General features: G+C 41.8%; 2 protein-coding genes across 3 annotated transcripts in view; one reads left to right on the plus strand and one right to left on the minus strand.

Annotated features, from left to right (window-relative positions):
• LOC131466959 (voltage-dependent T-type calcium channel subunit alpha-1H-like) overlaps nt 1-8,054 on the plus strand; it is a 48,019-nt gene extending 39,965 nt beyond the window's left edge. The window contains exons 28-33 of the mRNA XM_058640596.1: nt 1,572-1,650; nt 1,924-2,045; nt 2,340-2,621; nt 2,709-2,853; nt 4,506-5,044; nt 5,168-8,054. Coding sequence (XP_058496579.1) covers nt 1,572-1,650; nt 1,924-2,045; nt 2,340-2,621; nt 2,709-2,853; nt 4,506-5,044; nt 5,168-5,833 — 1,833 coding nt within the window. The 3' untranslated portion in view covers nt 5,834-8,054. The remainder of the gene's footprint in view (nt 1-1,571; nt 1,651-1,923; nt 2,046-2,339; nt 2,622-2,708; nt 2,854-4,505; nt 5,045-5,167) is intronic.
• A 148-nt stretch (nt 8,055-8,202) lies between these two features.
• Nucleotides 8,203-14,774, minus strand: LOC131466368 (synaptogyrin-1-like). Of its 2 annotated transcripts, none has more exons than XM_058639549.1 (4): nt 14,575-14,774; nt 12,587-12,821; nt 10,636-10,781; nt 8,203-9,357 (listed from the first exon to the last, which is right to left on the minus strand). In XM_058639549.1, exons 1-4 carry the CDS (start codon nt 14,677-14,679, stop codon nt 9,130-9,132), a joined length of 714 nt encoding a protein of 237 aa, XP_058495532.1. In that variant the 5' UTR covers nt 14,680-14,774; the 3' UTR covers nt 8,203-9,129. The 2 variants fall into 2 exon arrangements, with proteins under 2 accessions (XP_058495532.1, XP_058495533.1); XM_058639550.1 differs by lacking the exon at nt 8,203-9,357 and adding an exon at nt 9,365-10,523.
• Between the last annotated feature and the right edge of the window lie 1,593 nt (nt 14,775-16,367).

Genomic DNA, 16,367 nt, shown 5'->3' on the forward strand with positions numbered 1-16,367 from the left:
GGTTTTCTCTCCTGTGTTGACGCATGTGAACCGAGGAGTGAAAGAAGCAGAAAGTGAAGCTTTACAGTTTGGTCAGCGTCAAAACGTTGAGGGTTTTTTTTCAAAGAGAGTGAGCCTAAGGACAGACAGCTCACCAGAGATGTCAATCTCACCATAGCCACGCCCAGAAAAGGTGCAGTGCTTAATTAGCTAATTCACTCCAAACAGTACCACGAAGAAACGAGCAAGTGAGACTATAAACTTCACAGAAACATGTTTATTGGTGATATAAATCAAGTAAGATGATCAAAACAGGGTCATATTCTCAAAGATGTATATACAAATTGTACATGTAACTGACATTTTTACATTCATTGTCCTCAGAGGATGAATAATAATGACTACATTGTTCCCCCTGCCATATGTGTTATTTGTTGGGAAATATACATGTTAGAGACATTACCATAACATTTGGGATTGGTAATTACTGCTATGACACTAAATTACCTGCAAAACAATGGTAATTCTTGTCCGCCTCAACTTTACTCTGCACATTTAACTTCAGCTGTTTGTGTGGCTGTAGAATGTGATGTAATGAAACCCAGCCATGGGGTCAAAGGCCCCTGAAGAGATAAGCAATAGGAGAACAGGGATCGAGGGAATAAAAAACAACAACACACTAGTAAATCTTCAGTAGTGAGCTGTAGGCAACTGGACTTTCTTTGGTTAAGACAGAGCCATAAGCAAACTAAGCCTGCAGTAATGTGTGGAGAACATCTAGATATGTTGTGTGGTGATACTTTAAGCTCCACTTTGCATATGAAAAGTAATACTAGGACACGTTTGTGATTTTACTGCCCTCTAATGTAAAAACAAAATAATAAAGAGTGTAAATAACACAACTATGATGAATACAATTTATAGTGTTACTTTTCTATCAATAAAAGTGAAGCCCCAGATATGCTGAGGTGGTGGGAAGGAGGCCCCAGGATGAAATTCAACTGCTTGAAGATGAATGACCTAGATCAACTCTTTGAGGTGTTGTTCTGCTTTTGAACTTCAGCTAAATTTTAACCATTTTCCTTCTCAAACCTGGAGCATGGATAATTCCCCCAAAATCATATGGAGCTTCACAGCATTGCACAGATGTTCCCATAATCTCCAGTGAGCCAAAACAGCCACCAGTGCCTACCCACCCATGACGTAGTCTTTTGAAGTGACAGATCACTCCCAGTGATTGAAACGGTGACCGGCACCTTTCTCCCCCTGCACTTCATCAATACGTCCATGCTTCATCTAATTAGACATCTCCTTACTGTTCCTCCTACCATGAGGTGAACTGGTTTGCAATGTTTGTCATTTTATCAGAACTGATGTCAGGCTATGAGAGTTACTGTGTTTCTCAAACAGACATTTAAGAGTCTACTCCACGATGGTTCCTCATTCTCAGGAAGACTCAGCAGTCAGTGTCTATGGCTCCTCTCTACCGTGTTTGCATGTTTGCGTCTCTCTTGATGTATACTGTACATGTCTTTATCTCTGTGTATCATACACTGTATATATCTGTGTGTGCGTATAATGTGTCTGTCTAGGTGGGGAATCTGGGTCTGCTCTTCATGTTGCTGTTCTTCATCTATGCAGCTCTGGGAGTTGAGCTCTTTGGAAAACTGGGTTAGTGTGTGTTTGCGTGTACATGCATGTGCGTGTGTGTGTGCATGCATAAAAGCCAGTGCAGCTGTGTGTGTGTGTGCACCTCAGCTGACATTGGAGAGATTGCATAACATGAATAAATTTTGTTGTTATAGACATTAATTATGTCAATTTAGAATCAGCGTTCTAATCAGTGCTCTAATCTCCGCACTGTTCTCTTTCTTCTCTCCCCTCGCTTTCCTCTTCCACCCTCACTGCCTCTAATCCTCTCTCCCTCTTTTCATCCTCTCTCAGAGTGTTCGGACGAGAACCCATGTGAGGGTCTGAGTCGCCACGCCACCTTCGACAACTTTGGCATGGCTTTCCTCACACTCTTCAGGGTGTCGACCGGGGACAACTGGAATGGGATTATGAAGGTTATTTGACTTTCTCTCAGACTCACAGACTCACAGACATATGCAAGTGTTGGTTATTAGACAGGTGTTTTATGACAGACTAAGAGCTGCTGACATTAGAGGGTTAGGAGAGTGTGTTATTCTTCTCTGACAGCCTCAATATCCTTTTTTACGCTCAGATCAACATCTCCCCCCGTTGGAGAGGAGAGGAAATACAACCTCCAGCATTATCCGACCTAAATTTCACCTTAATCTCTTGATATTTTGAAAATATCATGTGAAATCTCTGTCTCACTTTTTATCCACGTCCTGCAGGACACGCTGCGTGATTGCCGCCCGCAGGATCGCAACTGCCTCACTTACCTGCCCTTGATCTCCCCCATTTACTTTGTCACCTTCGTCCTTACGGCTCAGTTCGTGCTGGTCAATGTTGTTGTAGCTGTTTTGATGAAGCACCTGGAGGAGAGCAACAAGGAGGCGCAGCTGGAGGAGATGGAAGAGAGACGGGAGAAGGAGGAGAGGGAGGAGGCCAAGCGGCGTCAGAGCACTGCGTCCTTGAGCGGAGCTCCGGGGCCAAACGTGGATGCACCCGCTCAGGTAACGTACAGCACATGTTGGTGTTTATGAATGGAAAGAAGGGAACGGAGGGTAGATGACGACAATGATCTGATGTTGCAGGTGCAGGTTGAGGATGAGGAGTGTTCCCAAGGCAACATGTTGAGCATGGGTGGCATCGTGCCTCTCCCCAGCGACAGCTACATTCAGCCACTCAGACGTTCCCCTTATCCTCACATTGGCCACGAAGCTTATTCCGGCTACAGCTTCTCAGGTACTTCACTTATTTTGCAGCCAATTTGCAGACAGTTCTGACTGATTGCTGTAATGATTGTTTCTACCATAAATAGCCTAAAGCACAAGCTGAAGTGTGACGTAGTACAAGTGCCAATCTTTGCTGGAAAGAGTGAGATATCATATTCAAAATACTGGCAATACGTCCGTCAACTCTGGTAAAAATGTCTTTACATTTTTTTATTTTTTGTGGGCAGGTAAGAATAAAAAATAACGCACTTTGGGATGGCAGTGCTTTAGTGGCAGAGGGGCATCTTCCAACTGGAAGGATGATCCACTTAACCCCAATTTGCCTAATCCTACCACTGTGCACTGCTTAAGTGTACTCAAGCCTTGGTAAATAGAGAGCATTGTCAGTAGGTCACATGGATGGGAAAAAAATATGCTGATAGATGATTACATAATGAAGCACACAGTTTTGTTAAGTTGTTGTATATTGTTGTTGTTATCCACAAATCCATAAACTATAAACTAAACATAAACTGTTTGTCTCGCCCGGTGCAGGATTCATTCCTTTTCTTGGCGGTGATGTAACCACAAAAACAAGCACTTTATTCAGCATCTGTAGCGTCCTACATGCTCTGTCAACCTTTATTGGCCCGACAAAGTTGTTGTGTCCCAGCAAAGTTGGCAGCGGCTCTGCTACGATGTCCGTAGTTCGCCCTTTCGCTGTTCTTTTCTGCGGTGCCAGTTGTTCTTATGTTGTTTCATGTGGACTGAGCCTCACAGGTTTTTTTCTCAGATATGCCTGTCGCTCTCATGTGTGTCGTTGTTGGCCATGACTCTTTCAGAAATATGCATCATAGATATCTGTACTTGAAGAAGGTTTGGCAGTCACATCCAACCTTTGGCCAAACAATGTTTTTAAGCCAGTTATTGCATTTATAATGTCTTGAGAGCAAGACTGCCTGTTCTACTAGTCCCATCTGACTGTTGGCCAGGTCTGCCGTTGTAACATTACTTCCTACATCTTTAGTAGGCTCAAAGGAAGGTTATCAAAGATTGAATTATTATTATTTTATCGAGGGGGGGCTCTCAGAAAAGCAGCTCATCATAAGTGGAAGTCCTATCCTCTTAAATATTTGAAATAATCAATGATCGACACCCAATGACACCCAGAACCCCATTTTTGCACCGTCATCATATACTTTGATCGTTTTAGTGAAACATTTCATCTTCTGATATTATTTACATGAAACTTAAAACCTTCGTTTTTATTTTTAATCTAACTTTGTCATGGACAATGTATGTAGAAACATACTTAGATTCCAAAACACGGTGTATTCACTCTTCTTTTTTTGTAGTCTTTATTAGGGGTGTAATGATTAATACATCTGGATTGATACATTGATTCAATGAGCAATGATATAACGTGTCTGATTCAGACTTCCATATTGTCTATGTGGGATTTCTAATTTTTTATATTAAATTTTTTTTTTATATTAAAATTTTTAATTAAATCGTTGTAAGTTGTAATTCAGTAGCTTTTCAATATAAATGTAACTGTAAAATGGGAATATCATTTCCCTTAAACTTCCACTGTGTAGTATTTAGCAGGGTTAGTTGACTCAAACCCATGTGGTGTCGGCACACTTTATAAAATACTGTGTATTATGTGATTTTTCGCTGCAGGCTCAATGTCATCTCTGGGCTCCAGTGTAGGCGGCTCATTGCTGCAGGTCCCGGGAGCTCTGCCCACCATAAGCCACGCTTCGCTGGGGTCTCGATGCAGCTCAAGGCCAATGATCTGCCTCACCTCTGGGAGCAATGACAGATACCCCTCACACAGACTCAGTCCAGCTGACAGTATCGAGGGATACAGGTCCAGTCCTGCTCACAGAATCAACCGACACAGACTTAACTCTGCTCACAGTATAGATGGATACAGGTTCAGCCCCGCCCATCGGATAAACAGACACAGACTCAGCTCCGCTCACAGTATAGATGGATACAGGCTGAATCATGAACACAACACAGAGAGACCTAGACTCATGTCCAGCCACAGTATAGACAGACATCCCGCTCACAGTACCAGCAGACGTCCGTCTCAATGGCTCTGTCCTCAGGACAGTTTAGACAGAAACAAGTTGAGTCCCTCCTATATCCCAGATAGTTCAGTCCTGAAGAGACCAGCATCTTTCCACACCACGAGCAGACAGTTACGGAGACAGGTGTGTTATTATCGCCTCTCTTCTCGTCTCTTCTCTTCTCTTCTCTTCTCTTCTCTTCTCTTCTCTTCCCACCTCATCTCATCGTAATGATTAACAGGGCTGTGTCGTGTGTTGTGTCCGCAGGAGGCTGTGCACTGTGACTCAGCTGATGATCTGGCAGAGCCTCACCTTACTGTGCCCTCCGCCACTTCCACGCCACCGCGCCAGCGATCGTCCAGTGTACACACACTGAAATATACGCAGCCGCAGAGGGTCATCTCATGCAGGAGTCACAGCCGGAGCCACAGTGAAACCACTGAACAAGAACACGTACCTGAGCAGGTCACCTGTGGCTCGCAGCCGGACACAGACCGCGAGAAAAGGCTGCAGAGCCTGTCCAGCATGCAGGCATCTAGTGGTGAATTCACCCTGTCAGCCTCCCTCTGTAGCTCCAGGGCGGAGGGGAGCTGCGACTCTGGGCACCAGTTGGACGACGCCGATGAGGAAGTCAGTCGTATTAACAGTTCTGCTCACACTCACTCGCGCACACAACCTCCTGCCAGCTCGTCACACAAAACCAGACACCTTACCCCAAGCCCTGAGGAGCACAGGAGCCGCCTCAGCCAATCAGTGTCCCCCGTGTCGGGCAGGAACAGGAAGCAGAGGATGAGCCCGCCACCTGGGGAGGAGCCGGTCACTATGTCAACCCAACTGATGGACAGCAGTGTTGACCTGAGGAGACGGACTCTGTCGTTTGATGCCACAAGCCTCTCGGTTAATCAGCCCGAGGGAAGCTCAGTGGACGATTGAACACATCCAGGGGACTGTGGGTGGATTGTTTCTTTCTCTCAGTGTGGTGGAGACAAATGTGCAGCTTGGAGCGCACCAGAGGGGCAAGTTTCTTGTTTCAGGCCACGCCCCTCGACTCGTCCTCCTCGAATCACAAGATTTTCACAGGGAGGTTAAATCGGAACGTGTATGTATGATTTATGTATGTGATCCAAGACTTTTACAACGTTGTGTGATTTGCACACAAGATGCACACGAGATGTTTCCTTTCCTTCTATCATAGCCCTATAGCTTTAGTTCAGACAGAGTAGTCTCTCTCCAGCTATATTTACCCCAACACTAACCTAGCCCTTGCTTGCTTGCACTCCTCCTTCTTCATTTACTCTCATCTCTACTTTGCATCTCAAGCCTAGGTCAGAGTACAGGACACAAATCAAACAAGAGGTGTAATATGCATTAAATGACATATCTGCTCATCGAGAAACGTTGACAGATGAAAAAGCAAGTTTTATTGTGTTTATAGTCGGCCTCTCTTTAGGACGTGTTCCTTTTTTTAGGTTTATTTGCAGCATAGGCAGCTGTTGCAGGTTCTGGAGTAAACATTGTTACACCAAAGGGACTGTATGCAGAGGAGTTGTAGTAGAAGAGCCAATAAATGTCCTCTGATCGGTCAAAGTCTCCCACGATACAGAATATACAGAGGTAGAAAAGCCTGTGAACAGCCCAGAGGAGGTGCAGATGTGTAAAGGTTATCATGGAATTATTAATCAATAATACCAACAAAAACCCTGCCACTTTAAACTCAAATGTATAATTTTTATTTATGGATGAATCATCCAAGTCTATAAAACAAAGGTGATGTCTTATATATTTATATATTATTCCCTACAATTGACCACAAGTAATGTCACAAATCATCATGCTAAGTTACTAACTTAATATTTCATGAATTATTATTGAAGAAACTGCATTTATTGAAATTTAAATCATTTGAATATTCATGTTGAATAATCACTTGAGCCACATCCGCTCGCAGAATCAAATTTGTTGCATAGAAATTGTCTTATTTTCCAGAACAGTTTACTTACAGTAAAAGTGTCACACTTTCCTCGATCTGTGGTGCAGAAATGACAGTGTATGTTTACAAAAACAAACAAAATGGTTTTTAGATGATAAAGTTCAACAGTTATAAAAAACCTTTTCTATGAAACAGCAACATTTGTAATTGCAGACCTGAAATGGATTTGTGCAATTGCCGTTTTACGCGATGTTTTCCTTCAGCTTATTAAAAGTGAAGCAAAGTGAGAATCTTATATTGAAACAAGCTGGACTTTATAGCTGTTGTATAGATAACTAGTCTTCTAAATTTCCTTTAACCGCCTCTGGATGTTGCTTGATCAATGTGTGACCAGAGTGAGAAAAACCTTGGTATTGTTTATTTTTCATGGGATTTTTTCCTCCCACGTCTGAATCCTCTCAACCCTGAAGAGTCAGAAAAGTCAATCTACCGTCAGAACCTCTGAGTTAAGTTCCTGTAGTGTGACCTGGGCTTTAGTAGTTTCTACCTCGCTTTTTTTCCTGATCCCATCCGTCCGAACGTTCAGGCGGCTTAGTTTTCACTCTCCCCTCGACTTTGCTTTTCCTCGTCTTAGTATTCTCAGGGTAGAGCTAGTTCAGACGCAGGTGAGTGTCAGGCATGTGACCAGAGGGCTGCAGGGTTACGTTGCCCCCTGCTGTCAGAACCCGAGCTGGCCCGTGTTGCCGAATGTTTGCAGAGATTATACTGATGAATGGGGTGGGAGCAGATGAACAGAAGGGCTTATTCCAGGGACATAACGGTGTGTTTAAACTTTGTAAGAGGCTGACACTATATTTTATTAACACAGAGGTGATGATATGATGAACTTGAATGTCATTTTATGTGCAGGTCATGAGGACGGATGATGCAAATAATATATATATATATAATGTTTAGCAGATTCTTGGAAGCAGGGATGGCTATACGGTGATTGGACTGTGCTGGAATAAAACCACTTCTTTTCTGACTTTCATTTGACTTCATAACCTTGCTTTTAAACCTGTCCTTTGCCCCTTATCTATGGAGATTTTTGTTTTAATGGTAGTAGGAGTGGCTGCGGTCTTTCTACATGAGCTGCCTCATCTAAAAATAAAGCTAACACACAGCTGCTGCCTGCTGCTGCTAATCAATTCAACATAACTCAAGTACGCCATCTAATTATAGTCTTCCAGCAGATGTTGATTAATGTGCCTAACACATCCTTGGATTTTAGTCGCAATACATAATTACACTAAAAACGATTTTTCAAATTTCAAGAGGCAAAAAGGAAGTGACTCAGAGACGCGGTGTACAAAGGCAGACTCACAGCAGGGACGGTGACAATGGCGGCGGGTAGATTTTATTCTTCAGATTTCATTATACCACTTCAGCATATCACAATAAAATATTTAACCACATGAATATTTCACACGGAAACACTACAGCGTTCAGAATGCATTAAGCTGTTCTCTCTTTATTTCCTTGCCAAAAAGAATGTACCAGTTTCAGCGAGGCCTACCCCTGCTCTCGCGATCTATTGGTCAAAAAGTATGTCACTCGCAGCCAATGGGCGGCCACAAGTCTGCGGACTGAGAACAAACAGAAGCAAAGAAATGGTTTCACTGTCCTATTTGCATCACTGAGTATCGTTTAATAAGGCAGGTGGAGCATCGTCACTGATCTACATCTATGTTAATCTGCACTTTACCATATGTACATGCTGTCAAGGTGTGTGTGTGTGTGTGTGTGTGTGTGTGTGTGTGTGTGAGTGTACTTGCATTTGTTACCACTTAAGGACATTTTCTGTCATAAATGCTGATTTTGTCAGGACCAGTACACATTAAGGTACAGTAAGCGAGAACACTTTGAGTAGGCTGTCCAAATGAATGGAAGCCAGTGCAGCAAAATCTGTGTGTTTGTGTGTATGTGTGTGTGTGTGTGTGTCCTTCCAGGTAAACGTGTCCCGGTGTCCATGTAAGTACATGTCTGTCTGTTTCCAGGTGTGAGTGAGTACAGCTGTGTTAGCATGCGTCAATACCTTTGTGTGTGAGAACATAAGCCAGTATTTTTGACACGGCGAGTTACAACCATCTAAGCTGAGCTGGCAGTTGTCATGGAGAATAGAGATCATACAGCACACGGCTCCACCAATCCCGGGAGAGGATGGAAAGCCACTGAAACAGCGAGGCAGGAAGTTGTCCGTGCAGTGTTGTCCAACTCGCACCACATTCTCTGCCTCGCTCTGTCTGTCTGTCTGTCTCTAAAAGGCTGGAGCCATGGGTCTCTGCTGTGTGAGTTTCTGAGGATCCAGGGTTTCAGTGAACGGCGGGGCTTGATAGGGGCTGGTGGTTACTATGGTAGCACCGTTGGTGATGGGATATGGTGTAGCCCGAGCGTTGCTAGGGGCCGGGTCCAGCTGTTGCCAAGTGAACAGGTTTGTGTTGCTACCGGTTAGGAAGCGCCGCAGTGCACTCAGCGTCAGTACAGCCTGTTAGTAACACACACACACACATGCATTAGCATAGGCTGTTAATTAGACACTGGTTTAATAAAAGAACAAGAACAAAGTTAGGTCTGGACAGGACTTTTCATACTTCATGAGAAATCTCAAGTGCAGATTCTGCCCAGATAATGTGTCAAGAACAAGCTGCAAGAAAACAATGACGTCATGACGACGAGAGAACAGTTGTATCTGTTATTGTGGAGTATGCCCAGGCCTGAAGATGAAGGTTTCCATTTATTTTAACCCAGTGATGTCATATCAAAAAGTCGATTTGCATCAAATGTAAAATGCAAAACTTTATGCAAACGAGGGCAAAAAAAATTTAAAAATCCCAAGAAAGTGTTTGAATTTGCCACTCCCCCTCATTGAGGGCTAAAAATGGTTGTGAGCACATGCAGTGCACACCTCAGATGACAGACACAAAAAAATCACTCAACAAAAAGCTCACCTAACCACTGTTGAAGTGAAGTTTGTTAACTAACTCACTCACTCTCCTGTACCAAACCCCCTCAAGACATTCTGTCACAGAACATATTCTTAAAATGGTTTTCTCTGGGTTCTCCGGTTTTCTTCCCACAGTCCAAAAACCTGCAGATTTGGGGATTAGGGAAATTGGACACTCTAAAATGACCGTGAGAGTGGATGGATGTTTGTCTCTATGTGTCCCTGTCGTGGACTGTGACCTGTCCAGGGTGTTTCCCCACCTTTGACCCTATGTCAGCTGGGATTGGCACCAGCTCCCCTCATGTGGAGGATGGATATTCTTAAGATATTGTAAGCAGGTGTATATTTTATAAGATCAAGTGGCAAAACTGTGTCAGTATCTCATACTCCCACACTTCAAAAAAAATACTTTGAGAGCAGAGGTATTTACTGTACTTCAGTGAAATCGCCCACACCTTACTTCAAATCTGTCGACTCCAGACTTTGTAAAATGGCACCAAATCTAACACTGTGACACTCTTTTAGATATTGTCTTGTGTAGACACCGAAAACAAACACAGGTGAGATTCAGGAGTGTGTGTGTGTGTGTGTGTGTGTGTGTTTTAAATGAAAGAAAGAGTAGGAGGGGTCGTAGACAGCAGCCTCTGCCTGTCCTCCATGACTGGAATGATCTTATATGTGTCCATTGCCACCAGACACTGATAACCCTGAAAATTACATACACACTGCTGGTCACACAAACAAATAAGATGAAGAAGATGATGATGACAACACACACACAGACAACAGGTGCACACACACAGGTATAAGCATACAGACCCAGGTGAGGATGGAGAAGAAGCAGAAAGCAATTGTGGCTCTGGCAGCGTCGGAGCCCTGGGCCAAAGGCAGCTCATCTGGAGAGGTCGCCTGCCACTGATTGGCCAGAAAACAGAAGCCAACGAACCACAGGAAGCAGAAGAGGCCTGCAGGATAGATGAAGAGGGGCTTATATTGCACTGGTAATGCATATCATCTTATAAATCTGTACAGTAGAAAAGTCCATTTTTAATACATTACTAGTATTTATATACTCCACAAAAACATTATCTAATTTTTCAGAAAAAATCCTGCACAACCTTTGACAAAAACTCCACTGACATGCACATGCTTGGCTAAAGAGGAAAGCTTGGTTTTATCAATAAAACGTGACAGATTGCTACCCATTCAAGATATGAAATATACCAGCAAATGAAAGGTTTATAATATAAATTCATGAAAAAAACAAACATAAATTATTTTCCACTTTCCATCTGCTCTTTATTTTTATTTTTTTGCACTTTTAACAAGATTTAATTCATGCTATTTTAATTATCTGCTTCAGTTTTATGAAGCCTAACTGATGAATTAGTGCTACCTGCTGTTTAGCTCGATCACCCAGCTGCTACAAAAGATTGTGGAAAAAAACATACTTTAAGTTTCATTTTCTTTGGCAGATTTTCTTGAATTTTGTTTAAGATTAAGAGGAAAGATTTAAATAGACAAAATGATAATTACTAACCAGCCCTCAATTCTGTGAGACTTTTATTTTGAGCTAAACATTTGTTACACAGAAAGTACAGCTGAGGCTAACGACAATGTTTTTACTTTTGCAGTTAAGTGGCTGTAAACTTAAAGCTGTAGTGTGTAACTTTTAAATATGAGCATTTCTCACTATAACCTGGTTTTGTTTTAGTGTCTGTGGAGACACAGAGTGATGTGTGTTACATCACTGGAGCTTTTCCATGATACAGTTCTAGCATGACTTGGCGCAGCTCGGCTCTACATGGTTTGGGTATCAGGCACGTCGTTTTCCATTACTGCGGGGTCGTTTTAATACGTGACACACAAACTAGTGACGAGTAAAGCAGTGGTTTTCGGTGTAACTGTATCATTAGAATCAGTTCATTAAAAAGATTAGTTTAAATAAATACACCAGATTCTTTTGTTAAATATTGAGAAATTTCCTTGCTAAATGTTGGAGATTAACACATGTTTTCTGGATTTTTAAGTCTTTTAAACTGATCTACAGTTCAGCATTGTTCTGCTCGATCATGGCTCTTCCTGTGACAACACTCTCTGACCAATCGGTGGTCGGCTCAGCTCGCTTGGAACCTGGAAGTACTAGGTAAAAAAACAAACGAGTAGAGTCGAGCCGTGCCGAGTCATGCTAGAACTGTTTAGTGAAAAAGCGCCACATGACTTAAGGAGGGAGGGTGGGAGAACAGCAGCTACCACAGTAAAGGGAGAACTTTAGGTTAAGGAATTAAGTTCTGCAGGCTCACCTGAGGTGCAGAGTGGTGACAAAAGTTACACACTGAAGCTTTAAGGTTTTGACCGATTTTCATCACGTTGATGGCTAGAGAAGACAAATCCATGTTCAACAAGTTTCTTTGACTTCATCCTGGAGTTAACATTTATGTCTGTGCTGAACTTCACATGAAATTACCCACATGATGTTGAGACATGTCACTCAAAACCACAACAATGGATCACAATTGTCTCTAGTAAAAGTTGTGATGTTGTTTCAGTTATGGATGTTTCCTTTGATTCCAGTCTTTGTGCTAAGCCAAGCTAATGGGCCGCCAGTCATCGCCTCATATTCATCGCTTAGAGATGAGTGATTTCTCATGTCTTTCCCAATGCGTGGATATTTGTTTTACTAAAGCTTTTGACTTCTAAAAGCTTTTTTTTTATAATTTAATGATGGAATATTAAAAAATAGTGCAAAAACATTTATGTTTATTCATACCAGAGAAGACGAGGTCCAGCAGGACGGCTCGTCTTCTGTCCCTGATGCTGCTGATGGACGGGAAGTAAGCGTCCAGAATCAGGAAGCAGACGCTGCCAAGGAAACACGCCACGCCAATGGTGATGCCGTAGTTGCAGGCGTCAGAGTTGTTGTTGAAGACGCAGAGCAAACGCTCGCTGCCGATGTTGATGTAGCCCTCGTTCACGATGCAACTGAACACCACGACGGAGAAAACCTGCAGGGAAGAGAACATGTGGGCTGGTTTATCATCTAACACGTCAGAGAGAATGAACTCACACTGGTGCCTGACATTCCTCATACATGATGTCAAGAGGTACATAACTCTAAGTCTAGGGGTTTATTGTTTTTCCTCAGATTGAGCTCCTGAGAGCACATGGGAGCGTGAAGCTAATATTTTGTCTAACATGGTCATCAACAGAGAGAATTGAGAGAAGTCATTGAAATAGCATTAGGAGACACTGTCTTCCCTCATGGGGAACTACAGTGTCACAAATACACACATGATGACATGAAGAAGATGTGTTCAGCAGCCCTGGACGTCGGTTCATAATGACAATTACTTGCAGCCATTTGCACTAACTGAGTAAAACAGCAATGTAAAGCTGCAACTAACCATTATTTTTAAAATCGATTCATCTCTCGATTATTTTCTCAACTAATCAAGTAAAAATGTAAACTGTCAGAAAGTGTTGGAAAAAAAAAACACCATAATAATATGGACGCACAAGGAATTATTGTTTCTACAGAATGGTCTTGATGGCTGTTTAGATTTAAACTTATACATTTAAATATGCCTCCTTTGTGTCAAACCTACATTCATTCTGTGATTTTTTTATATTTAAACATGAAGCATAACAAGTTTCCTCAGTAAAGTACAAAGAGTAATTAGTTGATTATTTTAATCAACTGAATCAAATGGCTTGATTAATCTTTTTTAATCCACTATTACATTAATTAATAAAATTGAAGATAAGTTGATCATGAAAATAATAATAATCCGCCCTAAACAGGATAAAACAAGCACCATGTTTTTATTGGTTACTGCCATGTATACATATCTAACTGCAAAGGTATAACCTGGCATATAAGATTTATTTTATCTATTAAAAAAACTATACATCTAACACTGCCGCAAAATGGAAAATGTAATGTATATGTAAGACGCCTAGCTTCAGCTAATTTGCAGTTTTTGTCCCTGGTCAGGATTTTGCAAGAATAAAACAATGAATACAATAAAACAGGGGTAAATGATGAGTTACAGTGTTTTCATGTGTGATGTGTGGCGTGGAAATTAATCACGTCTCTGCTGCTACTTTAGCCAAAGTTTAACTTTCATATTCAACACCTTGTTGTACTGTATGGCATTTCAGTTCCTTTCGACTGTCATCCACTTTGTCTCTGAAGTGTTTAGTGGAATAAAAATGTTGGTTACCTAAGAAACCCTTTTTTTAATCTAAAATAGCTTACTTTGTTGTGACTATTTAGTTTTTCCACACACGCTTTACTGAGGAAGGCCACGATTTCTAACTGTAAGACACAGAGACAGAAGCTGGACATGCTCTGTGTCACCTTTAAACCCCAAGTGTCCACATTATAAAGGCTGCACGGTGACTCACAGCTGCACAGCAGCGTCACACCACAGAGACAACAGGACAGACAGAGAGATGTGTTACAGTTACACATTAGCACCAGCTACAGACACAAAGAGGAGCCAGAGATAAACACATGGCAGCAGAGTCCTGATGATCCTGAACCAGGAGCCGCATCACCAGAATGATGCGTTTGTTTGAACAAGCTGCAAAAACGCTGATGCTGATGATGATTTCAATTAGTCCCGTCAATGGAGACTGTGTGAATGGACAGAGAGACAGCGCGACAGACAGAGAGGGGGGCGGGTGGCGGTGTGGGGGGGCAGACACAGGCCCGTCCATATAATAATGGACACATTGCAGAGGCGGATTTCTTACCCATGACATGAGTCTGAGGACGGTCCGTGGGTGTGTGATGAAAGCGACCGGATCAAATGCGATGCTCCCGGCTTTCCTGGCGCCGTACGCGCCCGCTGGCTCCATCCCGCCGGGGGGTTAGTGTATCCTAAAGCCCGCTGAGAGAAGGAGAGGAGACGGTGAGAGAGCTGCGCGCAGCGGCGGCGTCCTCCTCCTCCTCTTCCTCCTCCTTTGTGAAGTCACTGCGCGTCACCGAGAGCAGAGCAGAGGCTGCGGCAGCACCGAGGTCTCTCAACGGTCATTATGATTTTTAAATTACCTTTGTTTTATAGTAATATTTAGCTCATGGGGGTGATTTTAAACACGTTTCTATGGCATGCGTTAATTTAAATCTGAGGGTCGTTTCTAATATTAGTTACACTCCTACCACTAAGCACCAAAAATGTCCTTTTTAAAATCAAGCTATAAAAAAATATTATTCATGATTATATATTGTTCTTTTATTGAGCCGATTTCTTTTCATCTACATCTGAACTTACTATTGATATCAAATGCTAATTATTTTTTAAAGATTATAACCCTTTAAATGCCAAGTTTTTTGTCTTCTTCTTGGTTTTTAATGGAGGCTGGCCACCAACATTATGGGGCATTACCGCCACTTGGTTTTTTGCCATAATGCCACCATTTTAGATAAAAAGATATGAATATTTTCAATAATGCAAAGTAAACCTTTTTGTGTGTTGAATTATTACAGATGTCAATGAGTGGGAGAGGGAATTGTGACAGTGCCATCTAGTGGAAACAGCATGTTTTTTCTCCATAAGCTAAATATGGCCAAAAACCATGCCACCTGGTGGAGAGTATTGAGAGTCATCACTTCCAAGGCAAAAGGTAGTTGCAGTACAGGTAGTTGCAGTTTAATACCTATTAAATACAATAGGTATTAAATTGGCCTAGCGGTCAGTGTTGATTTGTTTTGGATACCAGCCTCCCCAGGGGACACTGGTTTGAATCCCACCTGCACAGTATATAGGAATTTTATGTGATTTTGGACGACATACTATACTATGACTTTTTTGACTGATTTTGGACGACATACTATAGTATGACTTTTTTGTGTGATTTTGCACAACATACTATACTATGACTTTTTTTGACTGATTTTGGACAACATACTATACTATGACTTGTTTGTCTCATTTTGGACGACATACTGTACTATGACGTTTTTGACTGATTTTGGACGACATACTAAACTATGATTTTTTTGTCTCATTTTGGACGACATACTATACTATGACTTTTTTGTCACATTTTGGACGACATACTAAACTATGACATTTTTGTCACATTTTGGACGACATACTTAACTATGACTTTTTTGTCACATTTTGGACAAAATGCTATACTATGACTTTTTTGTCTCATTTTGGACAACATACTATACTATGACTTGTAACTTATCACAATACATAATACACAATCTTGCCACAGCCAGAATTATCAAAATATGCAGAATGTAAAGCACGTAAAATGTGCACAATTGTGATAGGTGGATCTTTTTTTTAGATTTCATTTGTATTTGGTTTCCCCCTCTCCTGCAAGCCATTCATGGGTCCAGGGCATGACCTTATATAACTTATATAACTTGTATTTTGCTAAATATTACACACAACGACTACCTGCATTATTAGGGTTCGAGCAACAAAGGTTGCAAGAACCTTATTGAAACTGGTTAATATTTGAGACCTTTTTAGAACATCAGAAAATGTTACACTGATTAATATTCATCAATGATTTTTTTATACATCAGC

Source organism: Solea solea, chromosome 10, assembly GCF_958295425.1.
Source record: "Solea solea chromosome 10, fSolSol10.1, whole genome shotgun sequence".
NCBI lineage: Eukaryota > Metazoa > Chordata > Actinopteri > Pleuronectiformes > Soleidae > Solea > Solea solea.